Source organism: Aquarana catesbeiana, linkage group LG07 (genome assembly GCF_042186555.1).
Source record: "Aquarana catesbeiana isolate 2022-GZ linkage group LG07, ASM4218655v1, whole genome shotgun sequence".
Lineage (NCBI taxonomy): Eukaryota > Metazoa > Chordata > Amphibia > Anura > Ranidae > Aquarana > Aquarana catesbeiana.
In genome coordinates, this window is record NC_133330.1 from 317636015 (window position 1) to 317657023 (window position 21009).

At 50.8% G+C, this 21009-nt stretch overlaps 1 protein-coding gene across 1 annotated transcript in view; it reads left to right on the forward strand.

Moving 5' to 3' along the window:
* The first annotated feature begins 595 nt into the window (after nt 1-595).
* Nucleotides 596-21009, forward strand: part of FPGT (fucose-1-phosphate guanylyltransferase) — a 36098-nt gene continuing 15684 nt past the window's right edge. The window contains exons 1-2 of the mRNA XM_073593742.1: nt 596-1119; nt 18677-18844. Coding sequence (XP_073449843.1) covers nt 1053-1119; nt 18677-18844 — 235 coding nt within the window. The 5' untranslated portion in view covers nt 596-1052. The remainder of the gene's footprint in view (nt 1120-18676; nt 18845-21009) is intronic.

The window sequence follows — 21009 nt, forward strand, 5'->3', positions numbered from 1 at the left end:
TTATGCCCTGCGTGTAATTAGAGCGGAACTTCAGTCATTTTTTCATCTTTCTATCTATTAAATCGTCTGCCCTTGTTGTTATTTTCACTTTGGATAGTAAAACATTTTTTTTTCTGCCTGTAAATCCCTTATACAGTTCACTTCCTGTTTCTTGTCTGGTCATTAGACTTATGACATCATACACAGCTCTCTCTCTCACTCTTGTGAGATTTTGCCAGGAAGGGTGGGGGGATGTCATAAGAGGGCCAATGAGAGCTGCAGTGCCGGAGGTGTGCCTCTGTGTAAATCCAGGAAGTGAACAGGCAGCAGCTTCAGCTGCCCACAGTTAAAATGGCTGCAGCCAGACTCAGTGGAGGGAAATTTCTGCAGCATATTTGGAAAATACAGAATCACAGTATATATAAAATAATATGCAAAGTGGTTGGAGGGAAGCTTCAGAATGGCAAAGATTGTTTTTTATTACAAATGATGAGAGCAGACTGCAGACACCCAGCTCTGTGCACAGAAGCCACGCCCCGTCACTGATTACTGCCCATACCTGTTCTAAGAAACCGCGCCCCTTTATAAAAGTAAGGCGTGGCCTATCACCTAGTCCTATCACCCATAGCCTGGGATGAGAAACCACGCCTCCTCACCTTTTTACAAACGTAAGCCGTGCCCTATCACCTGACTAACAACTAACCAAGGAGAAAAAAAAAAAAAAAAAGCCACGCATTACGTGGCCCGTTGTACTCTCCTATACCAGCCCGTGTCCCGCTGTCAAACAGATAAAGTTCGGCATACAAGTGGTTAATTCTCCTCTCCTCAGCTGTGTTCGGTAGCGACAGCTCTGCGCTCGGCTTGTTGTGCCTGAAACCGGCGCATGCGCAGTTGCAGCAGGGGATACTTTTTATTTATTTTTTTTTCCGCGGGATACCAATTGTACTACGCAGATTTTTTTTACAACATCGGCTTCGGGCTCTTCCTTCGACAAAGATGGCCGCCCGGTGCGAGGAGTAGGCCGTGACGTGACGTGAGGTGACGTTGCCTTGTCAGAGCTGACAGGAGTGAAGATGGGTGATCAGGCGAAGTTACAGAGGGAGACCCACCGCAGGCTGGTCCAGTACAGCTCTCTGAGAGGTATACAGGGAGTATATACAAGGGGAGGGGTGTATATACTCCAATAATGACGTGTACAGTGCTGACACTTCCTGGAGGATCGTCCTGTGTGTGTGTACTCACCTCTGTACAGATCTGCAGGGGGGGAAAGTGAGGAGAATACCATGAGCTGATCGAGTCTCCCGATCTATGTCACACCTCATACAATCTGATTGTACAATCACCATACACAGTACAATCTGATTGTACAATCACCATACACAGTACAATCTGACTTTCGATTTAACAAAACGATGTGATCGGAGCCCCTCCCTCATCTCTCCAATCAGTCTGTATACAATGCTGCCGCTCCTTGCATTACATATGGAGGAAAACATGGGGGGGGGGGGGTGCTCCAAGCATGCCCCCGGGTTTAGAAAGGAATTCGGACGATCACAGTGCCCAGAGATCGAGCCGGGGTTGGAATAAAATCAACTATTTAAGCAAAGGACACGATTAAAAGCAATCGTACATAAATTGATGAACAGTTAATGACAATTGTACATGGTAGATACAGAAGGTTCTGAAGGAAGAGGAGATCCCCATTGGTAGTACGGGGAGAGGAGATGTGTGCCTGGAGGCGCTCCCCTACACGTCTCCTATACACGTCTCCCCTACACGTCTCCCCTACACGTCTCCCCTACACGTCTCCCCTACACGTCTCCCCTACACGTCTCCTCTACACGTCTCCCCTACACGTCTCCTCTACACGTCTCCTCTACACGTCTCCCCTACACGTCTCCCCTACACGTCTCCTCTACACGTCTCCCCTACACGTCTCCTCTACACGTCTCCCCTACACGTCTCCCCTACACGTCTCCTCTACACGTCTCCCCTACACGTCTCCTCTACACGTCTCCCCTACACGTCTCCCCTACACGTCTCCCCTACACGTCTCCCCTACACGTCTCCTCTACACGTCTCCCCTACACGTCTCCCCTACACGTCTCCCCTACACGTCTCCTCTACACGTCTCCCCTACACGTCTCCTCTACACGTCTCCCCTACACGTCTCCCCTACACGTCTCCTCTACACGTCTCCCCTACACGTCTCCCCTACACGTCTCCTCTACACGTCTCCTCTACACGTCTCCCCTACACGTCTCCCCTACACGTCTCCCCTACACGTCTCCCCTACACGTCTCCTCTACACGTCTCCTCTACACGTCTCCCCTACACGTCTCCTCTACACGTCTCCCCTACACGTCTCCCCTACACGTCTCCCCTACACGTCTCCCCTACACGTCTCCCCTACACGTCTCCCCTACACGTCTCCCCTACACGTCTCCTCTACACGTCTCCCCTACACGTCTCCCCTACACGTCTCCCCTACACGTCTCCCCTACACGTCTCCCCTACACGTCTCCCCTACACGTCTCCCCTACACGTCTCCCCTACACGTCTCCTCTACACGTCTCCTCTACACGTCTCCCCTACACGTCTCCTCTACACGTCTCCCCTACACGTCTCCTCTACACGTCTCCTCTACACGTCTCCCCTACACGTCTCCTCTACACGTCTCCTCTACACGTCTCCTCTACACGTCTCCCCTACACGTCTCCTCTACACGTCTCCCCTACACGTCTCCCCTACACGTCTCCCCTACACGTCTCCCCTACACGTCTCCCCTACACGTCTCCTCTACACGTCTCCCCTACACGTCTCCCCTACACGTCTCCCCTACACGTCTCCCCTACACGTCTCCCCTACACGTCTCCCCTACACGTCTCCTCTACACGTCTCCCCTACACGTCTCCCCTACACGTCTCCCCTACACGTCTCCTCTACACGTCTCCCCTACACGTCTCCTCTACACGTCTCCCCTACACGTCTCCTCTACACGTCTCCTCTACACGTCTCCCCTACACGTCTCCTCTACACGTCTCCTCTACACGTCTCCCCTACACGTCTCCCCTACACGTCTCCTCTACACGTCTCCTCTACACGTCTCCCCTACACGTCTCCCCTACACGTCTCCTCTACACGTCTCCCCTACACGTCTCCTCTACACGTCTCCCCTACACGTCTCCTCTACACGTCTCCCCTACACGTCTCCCCTACACGTCTCCCCTACACGTCTCCCCTACACGTCTCCCCTACACGTCTCCCCTACACGTCTCCCCTACACGTCTCCTCTACACGTCTCCCCTACACGTCTCCTCTACACGTCTCCTCTACACGTCTCCCCTACACGTCTCCCCTACACGTCTCCCCTACACGTCTCCTCTACACGTCTCCCCTACACGTCTCCTCTACACGTCTCCTCTACACGTCTCCCCTACACGTCTCCTCTACACGTCTCCCCTACACGTCTCCTCTACACGTCTCCTCTACACGTCTCCCCTACACGTCTCCTCTACACGTCTCCTCTACACGTCTCCCCTACACGTCTCCCCTACACGTCTCCTCTACACGTCTCCCCTACACGTCTCCCCTACACGTCTCCTCTACACGTCTCCCCTACACGTCTCCTCTACACGTCTCCCCTACACGTCTCCTCTACACGTCTCCCCTACACGTCTCCCCTACACGTCTCCCCTACACGTCTCCCCTACACGTCTCCCCTACACGTCTCCCCTACACGTCTCCCCTACACGTCTCCTCTACACGTCTCCCCTACACGTCTCCTCTACACGTCTCCTCTACACGTCTCCCCTACACGTCTCCCCTACACGTCTCCCCTACACGTCTCCTCTACACGTCTCCCCTACACGTCTCCTCTACACGTCTCCTCTACACGTCTCCCCTACACGTCTCCTCTACACGTCTCCCCTACACGTCTCCTCTACACGTCTCCTCTACACGTCTCCCCTACACGTCTCCCCTACACGTCTCCCCTACACGTCTCCCCTACACGTCTCCCCTACACGTCTCCCCTACACGTCTCCTCTACACGTCTCCCCTACACGTCTCCCCTACACGTCTCCCCTACACGTCTCCCCTACACGTCTCCCCTACACGTCTCCCCTACACGTCTCCCCTACACGTCTCCTCTACACGTCTCCCCTACACGTCTCCTCTACACGTCTCCTCTACACGTCTCCTCTACACGTCTCCCCTACACGTCTCCCCTACACGTCTCCCCTACACGTCTCCCCTACACGTCTCCTCTACACGTCTCCCCTACACGTCTCCTCTACACGTCTCCTCTACACGTCTCCCCTACACGTCTCCCCTACACGTCTCCTCTACACGTCTCCCCTACACGTGTCCTCTACACGTCTCCCCTACACGTCTCCCCTACACGTCTCCCCTACACGTCTCCTCTACACGTCTCCCCTACACGTCTCCCCTACACGTCTCCCCTACACGTCTCCCCTACACGTCTCCCCTACACGTCTCCCCTACACGTCTCCTCTACACGTCTCCCCTACACGTCTCCCCTACACGTCTCCCCTACACGTCTCCCCTACACGTCTCCTCTACACGTCTCCTCTACACGTCTCCTCTACACGTCTCCTCTACACGTCTCCTCTACACGTCTCCCCTACACGTCTCCCCTACACGTCTCCCCTACACGTCTCCTCTACACGTCTCCCCTACACGTCTCCTCTACACGTCTCCCCTACACGTCTCCTCTACACGTCTCCTCTACACGTCTCCCCTACACGTGTCCCCTACACGTGTCCTCTACACGTCTCCTCTACACGTCTCCCCTACACGTCTCCCCTACACGTCTCGTCTCCCCTACATGTTTCGCCACTATAGTCGCTTCCTCAGGAGGACTCAATCGTTCCCATCAGTGGGGACCAGCGGAGCACAAATCAGCACCTACTGAGGCCCCCCGAAGGTGATTCCCCCCCCCAAGGAGGACACGGGAGACACTTGAGGGTGTGGATATTCTAATGTGTCAATAATAGTGCATGAAATCCCCCGGGGGGGGGGGGGTCACAGGCGGAGGGGCTGATGACAATCATTCTATCAGTACAGGGCTAAACATTCCGTTGAATAGAGGCTGTATTCAATATTCCACATACATCTCATCAGAGCCCCATGAGTACGTTGAGTCCTGAGTGCCCCCCCGGGTTACAACACCCAGTGGGCTGGTGCCTGGGGTCCGCGTCTTCTAGTGGGCGGGTGCCTGGGGTCCGCGTCTTCTAGTGGGTGAGTGCCTGGGGTCCATGTCACCTAGTGGGCTGGTGCCTGGGGTCCACGTCTTCTAGTGGGCGGGTGCCTGGGGTCCATGTCACCTAGTGGGCTGGTGCCTGGGGTCCATGTCACCTAGTGGGCTGGTGCCTGGGGTCCACGTCTTCTAGTGGGCGGGTGCCTGGGGTCCACGTCTTCTAGTGGGCGGGTGCCTGGGGTCCGCGTCTTCTAGTGGGTGAGTGCCTGGGGTCCATGTCACCTAGTGGGCTGGTGCCTGGGGTCCATGTCACCTAGTGGGCTGGTGCCTGGGGTCCACGTCTTCTAGTGGGCGGGTGCCTGGGGTCCATGTCACCTAGTGGGCTGGTGCCTGGGGTCCACGTCTTCTAGTGGGCTGGTGCCTGGGGTCCACGTCTTCTAGTGGGCGGGTGCCTGGGGTCCACGTCTTCTAGTGGGCGGGTGCCTGGGGTCCATGTCACCTAGTGGGCTGGTGCCTGGGGTCCATGTCACCTAGTGGGCTGGTGCCTGGGGTCCATGTCACCTAGTGGGCTGGTGCCTGGGGTCCATGTCACCTAGTGGGCTGGTGCCTGGGGTCCACGTCTTCTAGTGGGCGGGTGCCTGGGGTCCACGTCTTCTAGTGGGCGGGTGCCTGGGGTCCATGTCACCTAGTGGGCTGGTGCCTGGGGTCCATGTCACCTAGTGGGCTGGTGCCTGGGGTCCATGTCACCTAGTGGGCTGGTGCCTGGGGTCCGCGTCTTCTAGTGGGCGGGTGCCTGGGGTCCGCGTCTTCTAGTGGGCGGGTGCCTGGGGTCCGCGTCTTCTAGTGGGCTGGTACCTGGGGTCCATGTCGCCTAGTGGGCGGGTGCCTGGGGTCTGCATCTTCTATTGGGTGATTGCCTGGGGTCCGCGTCTTCTAGTGGGTGATTGCCTGGGTGCTGCGTCCCCTAGTGGGAGGGTGCCTGGGGTCCATGTCCCCTAGTGGGAGGGTGCCTGGGTGCTGCGTCCCCTAGTGGGAGGGTGCCTGGGGTCCATGTCCCCTAGTGGGAGGGTGCCTGGGGTCCATGTCCCCTAGTGGGAGGGTGCCTGGGGTCCATGTCCCCTAGTGGGAGGGTGCCTGGGGTCCATGTCCCCTAGTGGGAGGGTGCCTGGGGTCCATGTCCCCTAGTGGGAGGGTGCCTGGGGTCCATGTCCCCTAGTGGGAGGGTGCCTGGGGTCCATGTCCCCTAGTGGGAGGGTGCCTGGGGTCCATGTCCCCTAGTGGGAGGGTGCCTGGGGTCCATGTCCCCTAGTGGGAGGGTGCCTGGGGTCCATGTCCCCTAGTGGGAGGGTGCCTGGGGTCCATGTCCCCTAGTGGGAGGGTGCCTGGGGTCCATGTCCCCTAGTGGGAGGGTGCCTGGGGTCCATGTCCCCTAGTGGGAGGGTGCCTGGGGTCCATGTCCCCTAGTGGGAGGGTGCCTGGGGTCCATGTCCCCTAGTGGGAGGGTGCCTGGGGTCCATGTCCCCTAGTGGGAGGGTGCCTGGGGTCCATGTCCCCTAGTGGGAGGGTGCCTGGGGTCCATGTCCCCTAGTGGGAGGGTGCCTGGGGTCCATGTCCCCTAGTGGGAGGGTGCCTGGGGTCCATGTCCCCTAGTGGGAGGGTGCCTGGGGTCCATGTCCCCTAGTGGGAGGGTGCCTGGGGTCCATGTCCCCTAGTGGGAGGGTGCCTGGGGTCCATGTCCCCTAGTGGGAGGGTGCCTGGGGTCCATGTCCCCTAGTGGGAGGGTGCCTGGGGTCCATGTCCCCTAGTGGGAGGGTGCCTGGGGTCCATGTCCCCTAGTGGGAGGGTGCCTGGGGTCCATGTCCCCTAGTGGGAGGGTGCCTGGGGTCCATGTCCCCTAGTGGGAGGGTGCCTGGGGTCCATGTCCCCTAGTGGGAGGGTGCCTGGGGTCCATGTCCCCTAGTGGGAGGGTGCCTGGGGTCCATGTCCCCTAGTGGGAGGGTGCCTGGGGTCCATGTCCCCTAGTGGGAGGGTGCCTGGGGTCCATGTCCCCTAGTGGGAGGGTGCCTGGGGTCCATGTCCCCTAGTGGGAGGGTGCCTGGGGTCCATGTCCCCTAGTGGGAGGGTGCCTGGGGTCCATGTCCCCTAGTGGGAGGGTGCCTGGGGTCCATGTCCCCTAGTGGGAGGGTGCCTGGGGTCCATGTCCCCTAGTGGGAGGGTGCCTGGGGTCCATGTCCCCTAGTGGGAGGGTGCCTGGGGTCCATGTCCCCTAGTGGGCGGGTGCCTGGGGTCCATGTCCCCTAGTGGGCGGGTGCCTGGGGTCCATGTCCCCTAGTGGGCGGGTGCCTGGGGTCCATCCCCTAGTGGGCGGGTGCCTGGGGTCCATCCCCTAGTGGGCGGGTGCCTGGGGTCCATCCCCTAGTGGGCGGGTGCCTGGGGTCCATCCCCTAGTGGGCGGGTGCCTGGGGTCCATGTCCCCTAGTGGGCGGGTGCCTGGGGTCCGCGTCTTCTATTGGGTGATTGCCTGGGGTCCGCGTCTTCTATTGGGTGATTGCCTGGGGTCCATGTCCCCTAGTGGGCGATTGCCTGGGGTCCATGTCCCCTAGTGGGCGATTGCCTGGGGTCCATGTCCCCTAGTGGGCGATTGCCTGGGAGCCATGTCCCCTAGTGGGCGATTGCCTGGGAGCCATGTCCCCTAGTGTATGATCACTCAGGGCATTGGATGAGAACGATGTAGCCCCCAGCTGTCTGAGGTCTCCCTTTAATACTCATATCATTCATCCCAGGAGATTGGAAGGAAAGACCGCTACAAAAGCCTCTGTAATCCCTTGTGTAAATCCCGTCCTACTTCACAAAGCTGGGTGCTGGCTGTGCTTCAAAGTGCGAGAAGAAAAGAGGTCCTGGACTGCCGCACTCCATGCAAAAAAACATCTTTATTTGAAAATGGTTGAAATCCAAAAAAGGCAAACAAAACAAAAGGTGGACAAACCAGGTGTAAAATAGCTAACGCGTTTCACATTCAGAGATTGCTTACTCATAGCTAAGTTTGATCAGACAAACAAAAGTGCATATAAAGGAAAAAGAGGAAGGGAGAAAACAGGATGTTAACGTCCATACTCATTAAACAACAATTACTTGTAATAAGGACACACATGTTGGATGATTAAAAATGGATTCATAACCATGAGATCCTTTGAATTGTCTCCAAAAGACTATTCAATGGGTAGCAAAAAAGACCATATGGTAAATGTTTGTATACAGCTATTCCAAACGTATAAATATTAACCTTACAAGATTGTAAAAAACATTGATATAATACATGGCTGAAATCGACCACATAAAAGGATCCATGGTGGGAATACATCGAAAAAGACAATTTCTGAAACAAGACAGAAAATACATCAATCTTGTAAGGTTAATATTTATACATTTGAAATTTTACACACACATGAACTTTAATGACATCCCAGTCTTAGTCCGTAGGGTTCAATATTGAGTTGGCCCACCCTTTACAGCTACCCTGTTTCCCCGAAAATAAGACCCAGCGTGATTGTCAGTGATGGCTGCAATATAAGCCCTACCCCCCAAATAAGCCCTACCCTGTTTCCCCGAAAATAAGCCCTACCCTGAAAATAAGACCCACAAGGACTTTAACTAGGGCTTATTTGGGGGGTAGGGCTTATATTGCAGCCATCACCGACAATCACGCTGGGTCTTATTTTCGGGGAAACAGGGTATAACAGCTTCAACTCTTCTGGGAAGGCTGTCCCCAAGGTTTAGGAGTGTGTCTATGGGAATGTTTCACCATTCTTCCAGAAGAGCATTAGTGAGGTCAGGCACTGATGTTGGACGAGAAGGCCTGGCTCGCAGTCTCCACTCTAATTCATCCCAAAGGTGTTCTATCGGGTTGAGATCAGGACTCTGTACAGGCCAGTCAAGTTCCTCCACCCCAAACTCGCTCATCCATTTCTTTATGGACCTTGCTTTGTGTACTGGTGCGCAGTCATGTTGGAACAGGAAGGGGCCATCCCCAAACTCTTCCCACAAAGTTGGGAGCATGAAATTGTCCAAAATATCTTGGTATGCTGACGCCTTAAGAGTTTCATTCACTGGAACTAAGGGGCCAATCCCAACCCCTGAGAAACAACCCCCCACACCATAATCCCCCCTCCACCAAATGATTTGGATCAGTGCACAAAGCAAGGTCCTTACAGACATGGATGAGCGAGTTTGGGGTGGAGGAACTTGACTGGCCTGCACAGAATCCTGACCTCAACCCGATAGAACACCTTTGAGATGAATTTGAGCGGAGACTGCGAGTCAGGCCTTCTCATCCAACATCAGTGCCTGACCACACAAATGCACTTCTAGAAGAATGGTGAAACATTCCCATAGACACACTCCTAAACCTTGTGGACAGCCTTCCCAGAAGAGTTGAAGCTGTTATAGCTGCAGAGGGTGGGCCAACTCAATACTGAACCCTACGGACTAATGGCCTGTACACACGATCCGAAAATCGGATGAAAAAATACAGCTTTTGATGTGATCGTATGATAATTGGATTGTTAGTACAGAGCTTTTGAGAACCGATCACGACAAATCATCCGATTATTATTCGATCAGACAAGCACAAAAATTTTCCTGGTACGATATCAGATTGTAGGATTTTCGTTTAGTTAGTACAGTTGTCCTCATAAAACACAATACAAATACATTACAACACGTCACATCGCTTCCGATTTTTTGTGTTTGTTTTTGTTTTCTGTCATACGAGAATTTTCGTGACTTTAGTAACCTATTCAATTTCTACTTGCGACTATTAAGCGTAAAAAGTCGTACGATCTTCGGCTCGTGTGTATGGGCCATTATACTGGGATGCCATTAAAGTTCATGTGCGTGTAAAGGCAGGCGTCCCAATACTTTTGACACTATCATATATGTGCATTCATGGGGCTCCCAGCACACTGACTGAGCTGTCACCGTTTTATGGTGGGATGGGCTCCCAATCATGTGACAATCAGTCACAGTGATCACATGCTCAGGAGCTCCGCCTCCACCTCCTGGCGTAAAAGATTTGGGCTTTTAACCGCTTCCCGACCGCCTCACGCAGATATACTGCAGCAGAAGGGCAGGTACAGGCAGATTACCGTACCTGTACGTTGCCCTTTTAGAGGCGGCTCAAGGGCTCGCCGTGAGCTCCGTGATCGCGGGTCCCGCAGACCGGATGTCCACGGGGATACCTGCGATTGTCTCACGGAGAGGAAGAATGGGGAGATGGTAATGTAAACAAGGCATTTCCCCGTTCTGCCTAATGACAGGACACTGATCTCTGCTCCCTGTGATCGGGAGCGGTGATCAGTGTAGTGTCACACACAGCCCCTCCCCCCCCCCCCACAGTTAGAAATACTCCCTAGGACACACTTACCCCCTACAGCGCCACCTAGTGATTAACCTCTTTACTACCAGTGACATTTTTACAGTAATCAATGCATTTTTATAGCACTGATCGCTGTATTAATGCCAATGGTCCCAAAAATGTGTCAAAATTGTCCGATGTGTCCACCATAATGTCGCAGTCATGATAAAAATCGCTGATCGCCGCCATTACTAGTAAAAAAAAAAAAAATTAATAAAAATGCCATAAAACTATCCCCTATTTTGTAGACACTATAACTTTTGCGCAAACCAATCAATAAACGCTTATTGCGATTTTTTTTTTTTTTTTTTTTTTTTTAAACCAAAAATATGTAGAAGAATACATATCGGCCTAAACAGAGGAAAAAAATGTTTTTTATATATTTATGGAGGATATTTATTATAGCAAAAAGTAAAAAATGAGTTTTTTTTTTCAAAATTGTTGCTTTTTTTTTTTTTGTTTATAGCGCAAAAAATAAAAACCGCAGAGGTGATCCATTTGTGGGGAAAAAAAAGACGTCAATTTTGTTTGGGAGCAACGTCGCACGACCGCGCAATTGTCACTTAAAGCGACGCAGTGCCGAATCGCGAAAAGTGCTCTGGTCTTTGGCCAGCAAAATGATCCGGGGCGGAAGTGGTTAAAGGCAAGTCGGCCATATCGGCTCCCACATCCCTATCATGAACACTAAACCCTAAACCAGTGATGGTGAACCTCGGCACCCCAGATGTTTTGGAACTACATTTCCCATGATGCTCAACTACAGTGCAGAGTGCATGAGCATCATGGGAAATGTAGTTCCAAAACATCTGTGGTGCCAAGCTTCGCCATCACTGGACTAAACCAATCAGTGACACCAAAAAAAGTCTTTGATGACCTTTCTCAGCTGCAGCAGAGGCTCTGATTGGCTGCAGCAGACTTCCCTGTAAGCCAAGCTGTCAGTTGCAGAACTAATCGCCAGAAATAAGGGGGGCGGCGGTGGGTAATAGTTTGTTTTAGCAACAGCACCTGGATAGTAAGGGGTTAACTACGGATCCCACCCGACCGGCCCTTCTGAGTAGCGAAAGACACGCACCGTGCATAACAAATGAGTACCTGTCACGTCCTCACTTCAGCAATTACGCTCGCATGTACGCCGCACCAGGAACATTGCAAAGAATAGGTCGTAATTAAGTTTCATCTCAGTGCATTGAAATATTCAGTGACAGCTGCTTTAGTCAATTAAAAGAACACGTTTTCTTTTTTTTCCCGACACCCCATCTGAAGAATCGCCTGACAAGTTTGGATACCGGGGAGGAGGAACGGCGAAATCAGGCGATTTGATAGATTTTAATTAATCTGGTCCTGGCCGCTTTCTCTATCACACGGGTCCCCGGGGGAGACGGGGGGGAGGGGGGGGCACTTTGTCAAATTTTTGCTTCTTCAGCAAATATTACTGGAAATGGAAGCTGAGCAGCCACTTGTGATTTGTCATCGAGATCGGAGGATAGAGAAGAGGTGTGAATGATGCTTGGTGATTCCTGAAATCTGTGCTGGAAGTGACATTTACAAAAACAAAAAACAAAAAAACGAACCCTTACAATCACTTTAACCACTTCAATACCGGGCACTTATACACCTTCCTGCCCAGGACAATTTTGAGCTTTCAGCGCTGTCGCACTTTGAATGACAATTGCGCGGTCATACAACACTGTACCCAAACAAAATTTTTATCACTTTCTTCCCACAAATAGAGCTTTATTTTGGTGGTATTTAATCACCTCTGGATTTTATTTTTTGCTAAACAAACTAAAAAAGACTGACATTTTTGAAAAAAAAAAAACGTTTTTCTTTGTTTCTGTTATAAAATTTAGTTTTCTCCCTCACTGACGGGCACTGATGAGGCGGCACCGATGGGCACTTATGAGGCGGCACCGATGGGCACTTATGAGTTGGAACTGATAAGGTGCCAATGATGGGCACTGATGAGAAGGCACTGATATGTAGAATTGATGGGCAACGATAGGTGGCACTAATATGCAGCACTGATGGGCACTGAATGGAGGCACTGATTGGCACTGACAGGTGGCATTGATGGACACTAATAGATGGCACTGATGGGCAGCACTGATTGGGAAGGTACTGACAGGTGTTAATGCTGGGCACTGATTGGCACTGTGATGGACACTGATTGGCACTATAGTGGGCACTGATTTGCACTGTGGTGGGCATTGATTGGCACTTTATTGAGCACTGGCAGGGGGCTATGATGGGGCACTGACTGGGCACCAATTGGCAGCTTATTGGTACATTTGATGGGGGCTGTGCTGATAATCAGTGTGCTGATTATCAGCACAGACCCCCCCCCCCCCCTCTGACAGGGAGAGCCGCCACTTGGCTCTCTCTGTCAGTGCGAACCGAGGAAAGCCGTTTACCGGCACTTCCTGGTTCATGCGATAATCAGCTGTGATTGGTCACAGCTGATCACGTGGTAAGAAGCCTCTGTCAGAGGCTTCTTATCACGATCGGAGATGCAGTGTGTCAGACTGACACGCCGCACTCGCAATCGCCGTGCTGCGCACCGGCATGTTGTCTTGCTGGACGTCATATGACGCCAAGTCAGGATAACAGAACTACTTCCTGGACATTAATCTGTTATAGGCTGGGCAGGAAGTGGTTAAGACCCCTTTCACACTGGGGGCGCTTTGCAGGCTCTACAGCGCTAAAAATAGCGCCTGCAAAGTGCCATGAAACAGCCGCTGCTGTGTCTCCAGTGTGAAAACCCCGAGGGCTTTCACACTGGAGCGGTGCGCTGGCAGGACGTTAAAAAAACCCCTGCTAGCAGCATCTTTGGAGCGGTGTATACACCGCTCCTTCACCGCTCCTACCCATTGAAATTAATGGGGCAGCGCGGCTATACCGCCGCCATAGCGCTGCTGCAGCGGCGCTTTGCGGGCGGTTTTAACCCTTTTTTCGGCCGCTAGCCGAAAAACCTCCCTGCTAGCGGCCGAGTAGTGCTGCCAAAATGACGTTAAAGCGACGCTAAAAATAGCGCCGTTTTACCGCCGGCGCCCGCACCGCCCCAGTGTGAAAGGGGTCTCAGTCTAAAATATTCTTAAGCGTTTGTGCATTTTTTTACATTTTTTACATTTTTTCTAAAAGAATATTTTAGACTTAAAGTGATTGTAAGGGTTCGTTATGTTTGTTATTTAAAAAAAAAAAAAAAAAAACAAACCCTTAAGGGTCGGTTCACACATGGGCAACACGACTTTAACGCGACTTTGTACCGCGACTTCAACGCGGCTTCAGCGCGACTTTGGCACGACTTCGGCAAATTACGAGGCGACTTCAAGTCGCCTCCATGACGGGCGACTTCGCTGGCGGCCCCCCCCACCGTACCAGGCCGCATGCCCTCAACATGGGGGGTGCTTTGGGGCATGGGGGGCGCAGTGTGCGCCCCCCCCAAAGCACCTTGTCCCCATGTTGATGAGGACAAGGGCCTCTTCCCGACAACCCTGGCCGTTGGTTGTCGGGGTCTGCGGGCGGGGGGCTTATCGGAATCTGGGAGCCCCCTTTAATAAGGGGGCCCCCAGATCCCGGCCCCCCACCCTATGTGAATGAGTATGGGGTACATGGTACCCCTACCCATTCACCTAGGGGAAAAAAGCGTCAATAAAACAAACAGTACACAGGTTTTTTAAAATAATTTATTAGGCAGCTCCGGGATCTTCTTCCGACTTCGGGGGTCCTCTTCCGACTTCGGGGGGTCTCTCCGCCGTCTCCTCCCGGTGTCCGCATCTTCTGCCGGCTCCTCCGCTATCTTCTGCAGCTCAATTGCTAGCGGTGGTCCGGACTTCTGCCTTCTTCTTTTCTTCCAGAGATGTTGACACGACGCTCTCTCCAGCTGGAATGGTCTCTGAACGCTCCGCAACGGACTTATATAGGCGGTGACCCCGCCCCCTTATGAGGTCACTGTCCCAGGGCATGCTGGGGCTGTGCCGTCATAAGGGGGCGTGGTCATCACCCGGTGACCACGCCTCCTAAAACGTCACAGACCCAGCATGCCCAGGGACTGTGACGGCATAAGGGGGCGGGGTCACCGCCTATATAAGTCCCTTGCAGAGCGCACAGAAACCATTCTGGCTGGGGAGAGCGTCGTGTCAACATCTCTGGAAGAGAAGAGGGAAGAAGATGATCCAGAGGTCCGGACCACCGCTGGCAAAAGAGCGCCAGAAGATAGCGGTGGAGCCGGCAGAAGATGCGGACACCGGGAGAAGACGCCGGAGAGACCCCCGAAGTCGGAAGAAGATCCCGGAGCTGCCTAATAAATTATTTTAAATACCTGTGTACTGTGTTTTTTATTGACGCTTTTTTCCCTAGGTGAATGGGTAGGGGTACCATGTACCCCATACCTAATTACATAGGGTGGGGGGCCGGGATCTGGGGGCCCCCTTATTAAAGGGGGCTCCCAGATTCCGATAAGCCCCCCGCCCGCAGACCCCGACAACCAACGGCCAGGGTTGTCGGGAAGAGGCCCTTGTCCTCATCAACATGGGGACAAGGTGCTTTGGGGTGGGGGGGGCCGCAGCGCGCCCCCCTCCCCCAAGGCACCAAACCCCCCATGTTGAGGGCATGCGGCCTGGTACGGTTCAGGGGGGGGGGGGGCGCTCGCTCGTCCCCACCCCCATTCCTGTCCGGCCGGGCTGCGTGCTCGGATAAGGGTCTGGTATGGATTGGGGGGGGACCCCCCACGCTGTTTTTTCGGCGTAGGGGGTTCTCCTCAAGGTCCATACTAGACCCAAGGGCCTGGTATGCCCTTGGAGGGGGAACCCATGCCGGATTTTTATTTAAAATTTGGCGCGGAGTTCCCCTCAAGATCATCTGAGCACAAGTCGCATGCCGAAGTCGGATCATGCGAGACGGTGATCCGACTTTGATCCGACTTTAATGATAGTCAATAGGCTGAAGTCGGATCAAAGTCGGATCAAAGTAGTACAGGGAGTACGCTCTGAAGTCGGAGTGACTTCAGTAGTGTCTATTAAGACGCTAGCGTTAACTCCCATTGAAACTATTTCTGGAGCGACTTGGGGCGACTTGAGGGCGTACAAGTCGGATCCCAAGTCGCCCCAGTGTGAACCGAGCCTTACAATCACTTTAAATCTAAAATATTCTGTAAAAAAAATTTTTAAAAATGCAAAAACGCTTACGAATATTTTAGACTTAAAGTGATTTAAGGGTTTGTTTTTTTTAAATAACAAACATATCCTACTTACCTCCACAGTGCAGCTCGTTTTGCACAGAGCCCAATTATTATAACCTCCGAAAAAAAAAAAAAAATCCTTTTAATTCAGAAATGTATTGGATGTTAAAGCAGAGCTCCAGGCAGATAATATAAAATACCTAGGTAGTGCAAAAAAAAAAAAGTTCTGTCTTTTCGGGGCCTTTACAAGGATACTTCACCCTGAATGAGCAGTCAACAAGGTAAAAAGATAGTTCTGGGCTTTCTCATAAGAGAGAGAGCCCACCAGCATGCGCAGCCACCTAATTAGAATTTCCTTGTAATAAAGGTTCATTTCTTTAAGCCGAACTAAAGACAAAACTTTTATCTTTAGATTTGGATAGCTTGGAGAGGGATTAGAGCCCCTGTCAGGTTTTTATTGCTGTCTGTGCCCCCCCCCATTAAGGAGATTCATCCTCTCTATTTGTCCTCTTTACAATTATCACTGAAAGTAAAAGAAAATTCCAAGTTTTGGGTTGTCCCCAGAAAAGTAATGGGTGGGGGGAAATCTTCCAATAGGGACACGAGTTTGGTGACCCGAGGGCCCCCCACTTAATATGCAGGGATTTCCTCTCACTTCCTGTTTGGCTATGGGACAGGAAGTAAAGGTAATTCTGTGCAATGGGACATAGATGACAAAAAAAGCTGACAGGGGTTATAACCCTCCTTAAAAAAAAAAAAAAAAATATATATATATATATATATATATGTGTATGTATGTATGTATGTATGTATGTATGTATGTATATATATATATATATATATATATATATATATATATATATATAATATAAATAAAAGAGTTTTGCCTGTGATTCTACTTTAACCACTTCAGCCCCGGAAGATTTGGCTGCTGAATGACCAGGCCCTTTTTTTGCGATTCAGCACCGCGTCGCTTTAACTGACAATTGCGCAGTCGTGCGACGTTTCATCCAAACAAACTTGACGTTCTTTTTTTTTTTTGCACAAATAGAGCTTTCTTTTGGTGGTATTTGATCGCCTCTGTGGTTTTTATTTTTTGTGCTATAAACAAATAAAGAGCGACAATTTTGAAAAAAAACACAATATTTTGTACTTTTTGCTGTAATAAATATCCCCTTTTTTTTAAAAAAAAAAAAAAAGCACATTTTTCCTCAGTTTAGGCCGATATGTATTCTTCTACATATTTTTGGTATATTAATTGGTTTGCGCAAAAGTTATAGCGTCTACAAAATAGGGAATAGATTAAAAACATTTTTATTATTATTATTTTTTTAAAGTAATAGCGGTGATCTGCGACTTTTATCGGGACTGTGACATTATGGCGGACACTTTTGACACATTTTTGGGACCATTGTCATTTATACAGCGATCAGTGCTATAAAAATGCACTGATTACTGTAAAAATGTCATTGGCAGGGAAGGGGTTAACACTAGGGGGGGGCGAACAAGGGGTTAAGTGTGTTCCTGTGTGTGTTTCTAACTGTAGGGGGAGGGGACTAGACTAGAGGAAATGACAGATCGTGGTTCCTAGCTATTAGGAACACACGAACTGTCATTCCTCACAGAACATAACAGGGATTTGTGTGTTTACACACACACACACACATCCCTGTTCTGCCCCCCGTGCCCGCGATCGCTCATGGCCGGAGGTCATCGCGACCGTCGGCCACGAGCATCGGCACCCCCCGCAGTGCAGCGGGCGCGCCTGCTATCCCGATCCCGCGAGCCGACGTATAGCTATGACAACTTGCGGGATTGTGCTCATCTGCCGCAGTATAACGACGGCGGCTGGTCGGCAAGCGGTTGAAGTGGTTCTAAAGGCTGAAGGTTTTTTTTTTTTTACCTTCATGCAATCCTTACCTGAGCTCCCTCTGATCCAGCGATGTTCACAATAGCCTCAGCTGTCTCAGGACTCTACCACCTCACTGGCTGTGTCAATCACAGCCAGTGAGCCAATGAGGAGAGAGTGTGGGGGGCGAGGCGAGCCTTATGGACACATAGAGCAGCGGTTTGGGAGCGAGCACGCAGCGGCTGTCTCTGGGGTCACTGCTCAATGGGAAGGACCTGAAAAGAGGAGGATCCGGGCTGCTCTCTGCAAAACCACTGCGCAGAGCAGGTAAGTATAACATGTTTGTTATTTAAAAAAAAAAAACAAATCTTCGATACCACTTTAAAATGGTTGCAAACCCTTACAAATACCCAGTGAAGAGAATGGCCTCACAGAGAAATCCTCCTACATAAGTTGCACCTGTTTATTTGCAGTCTTCTCTGCATCCATTCAAAGTCCATAATTTCTAAAGCTTGTCTGAGATGTCAGAAAAAAGGGGGAAGAGAGCTGAAGTTACACGCTGCAGAGTTCAGTGAGGAGAGTTCTGATTGGAGGGGAAGGAAGGGACACCCCCCCCTTCCCCTTTTCCCCCCCTCCCCCTTCCACATACCACACAGGAATAGAGCTGAGGCTGTCAATCACAGACTGCGTTCTCTTAATGTCAGGTAAACTTGTCAGAAGTGCTGATAGCAGAGGAATGAAGCAGCCGACAGAAATGACACTTAGAGCCTTGGAATGAGACAAGCACACACTATAGAGGGATATGCTTTGTTTGTATTTCATGTCTGAGGTTTACTACCACTTTAATGAAATATTTTATACAAGTCACATAACATGATATGAAGGATCACTTTATAAACTCGCCAAAATTAACAGGATTACAGCAAAATAGATTAACAACCACTTCTAGTTCCTCCGTTCTCTAAAGCCCCCCCCCCCCCCCCCCCCGCGCCTCCTCCATCCATTGTGAATAACATTTCTGTTTTCTAATGTCTACAGGTAGAGAAGTGCAGCCTGGGGAATTCTGGGATGTGATTGTCATTACAGCGGCCGACAAACAACAAGAGAGCGCCTATCAGCAGCAGATTGCTGATAAACTAGCCAGAAAAGAACTTCCTCTCGGAGTTCGTTATCACGTTTTCTCTGATCCGCCGGGACCCAAAATAGGTGAGCTCTTCAGCTATTTTTATAATTGGAAGTCTTAAGCCTGAACGCAGCGTGCACAAGAGCCGAGATTCCATCTGTGGGGGCTTTGTGTCTGCCGCCTTGCACCCAGCTCGCCAATTAGCGTGTGATCCGAGCCTATAAATATCCCACCCTCCCCGAGCCTTATTGTTCGTTAGAGGAACAAACCGGCGTCCCCTCTAATCTCCCCTCCATGGCACTCCACCCCCCCCCCCCAAATCACTGCTCTGTGTACTGTCACTTAATGAACTGTCACTGAGTCTCCTGGATGTATCAACACGTCAGGTGCGGTGTGTGTTCTTCCCTGACGTACCCCACACACAACAATAGAGGAGCTTAGCCTGTCACCGCCACTGCCAAGTACCGTGTGTGCTTATAGCCTTTACCGAGCCATTACCCTCTACACCCATCACATGTCTCTTTCATGGTATACAGTGCTTCCGGAAAGTATTCACAGCGCTTCACTTTTTCCACATTTGCCTTATTCCAAACTGGATTCAATTCATTATTTTCCTCAAAATTCTACAAACACTACCCCATAATGACAACGTGAAAGAAGTTTGTTTGAAATCTTTGCAAATTTATTCAAAATAAAAAATGAAAAAAAAAACAATGTCTCATATTTACCATGACGCTCAAAATTGAGCTCAGGTCCGTTCTGTTTCCACTGATCATCCTTGAGATGTTTCTACAACTTGATTGGAGTCCACCTGTGGTAAATTCAGTTGATTGGACATGATTTGGAAAGGCACACACCTGTCTATATAAGGTCCCACAGTTAACAGAGCATGTCAGAGCACAAACCAAGCCATGAAGTCCAAGGAATTGTCTGTAGATCTCCGAGACAGGATTGTATCGAGGCACAGATCTGGGGAAGGGTACAGAAACATTTCTGCGGCATTGAAGATCCCAATGACAATAATGGCCTCCATCATCACTAAATGGAGGAAGTTTGGACCCACCAGGACTCTTCCAAGAGAGGGCCGCCCGGCCAAACTGAGCGATCAGAGGAGAAGGGCCTTCGTTAGGGAGGTGCCTGAGAACCAGATGATCAGTTTTTTCAGAGCGCCCAGTGTTTCTCTGTGGAGAACCTTCCAGAACAACCATCTCTGCAACACTCCACCAATCAGGCCTGTATGGTAGAGTGGCTAGATAGAAGCCACTCCTCAGTAAAAGGCACATGACAGCCCGCCTGGAGTTTGCCAAAAGGCACCTGAAGGACTCTCAGGCCATGAGAAACAAAATTCTCTGGTTTGATAAAACAAAGATTGAACTCTTTGGCTTGAATGGCAAGCATTGTGTCTGGAGGAAAGCAGGCACTGCTCATCACCAATCTTATCTCTACAGTGAAGCATGGTGGTGGCAGCATCATGCTGTGGGAATGTTTTTCAGTGGCGGGAACTGGGAGACTATTCAGGATCGAAGGAAAGATGAATGCAGCAATGTACAGAGACATCCTTGATGAAAATCTGCTCCAGAGCACTCTGGACCTCAGACTGGGCTAAAGGTTAATTTTCCAACGACCCTAAGCACACAGCCAAGATAACAAAAGAGTGGCTACAGAACAACTCTGTGAATGTCCTTGAGTGGTCCAGCCAGAGCCCAGACTTGAACATCTCTGGAGAGATATGAAAATGGCTGTGCACCGACGCTCCCCATCCAACCTGATGGAGCTTGAGAGGTCCTGCAAAGAAGAATGTGAAAAACTGCCCAAAAATAGTTGTGCCAAGCTTGTAGCATCATACTCAAATAGACTTGAGGCTGTAATTGGTGCACAAGGTGCTTCACTAAAGTATTGAGCAAAGGCTGTGAATACTTATGTACATGGGATTTTTTTCTTTTTTTCTTTTTAATACTTTTGCAAAGATTTAAAACAAACTTCTTTCATGTTGTCATTATGGGGTATTGTTTGTAAAATTTTGAGGGAAATAATGAACTTAATCCATTTTGGAATAAGGCTGTAGCATAAAATGTGGAAAAAGTGAAGCGCTGTGAATACTTCCGGATGCACTGTACATTTGTCCATATAACTATCTGTTTTTCTTGAATAATATAGATCAGGGGTATTGAATTAACATTGAAGGCCACCCAGTCAGTAAAATTTTCTTCCAGCAGAGGCCTGTATTTCATGTTTGTGCCATGACTCT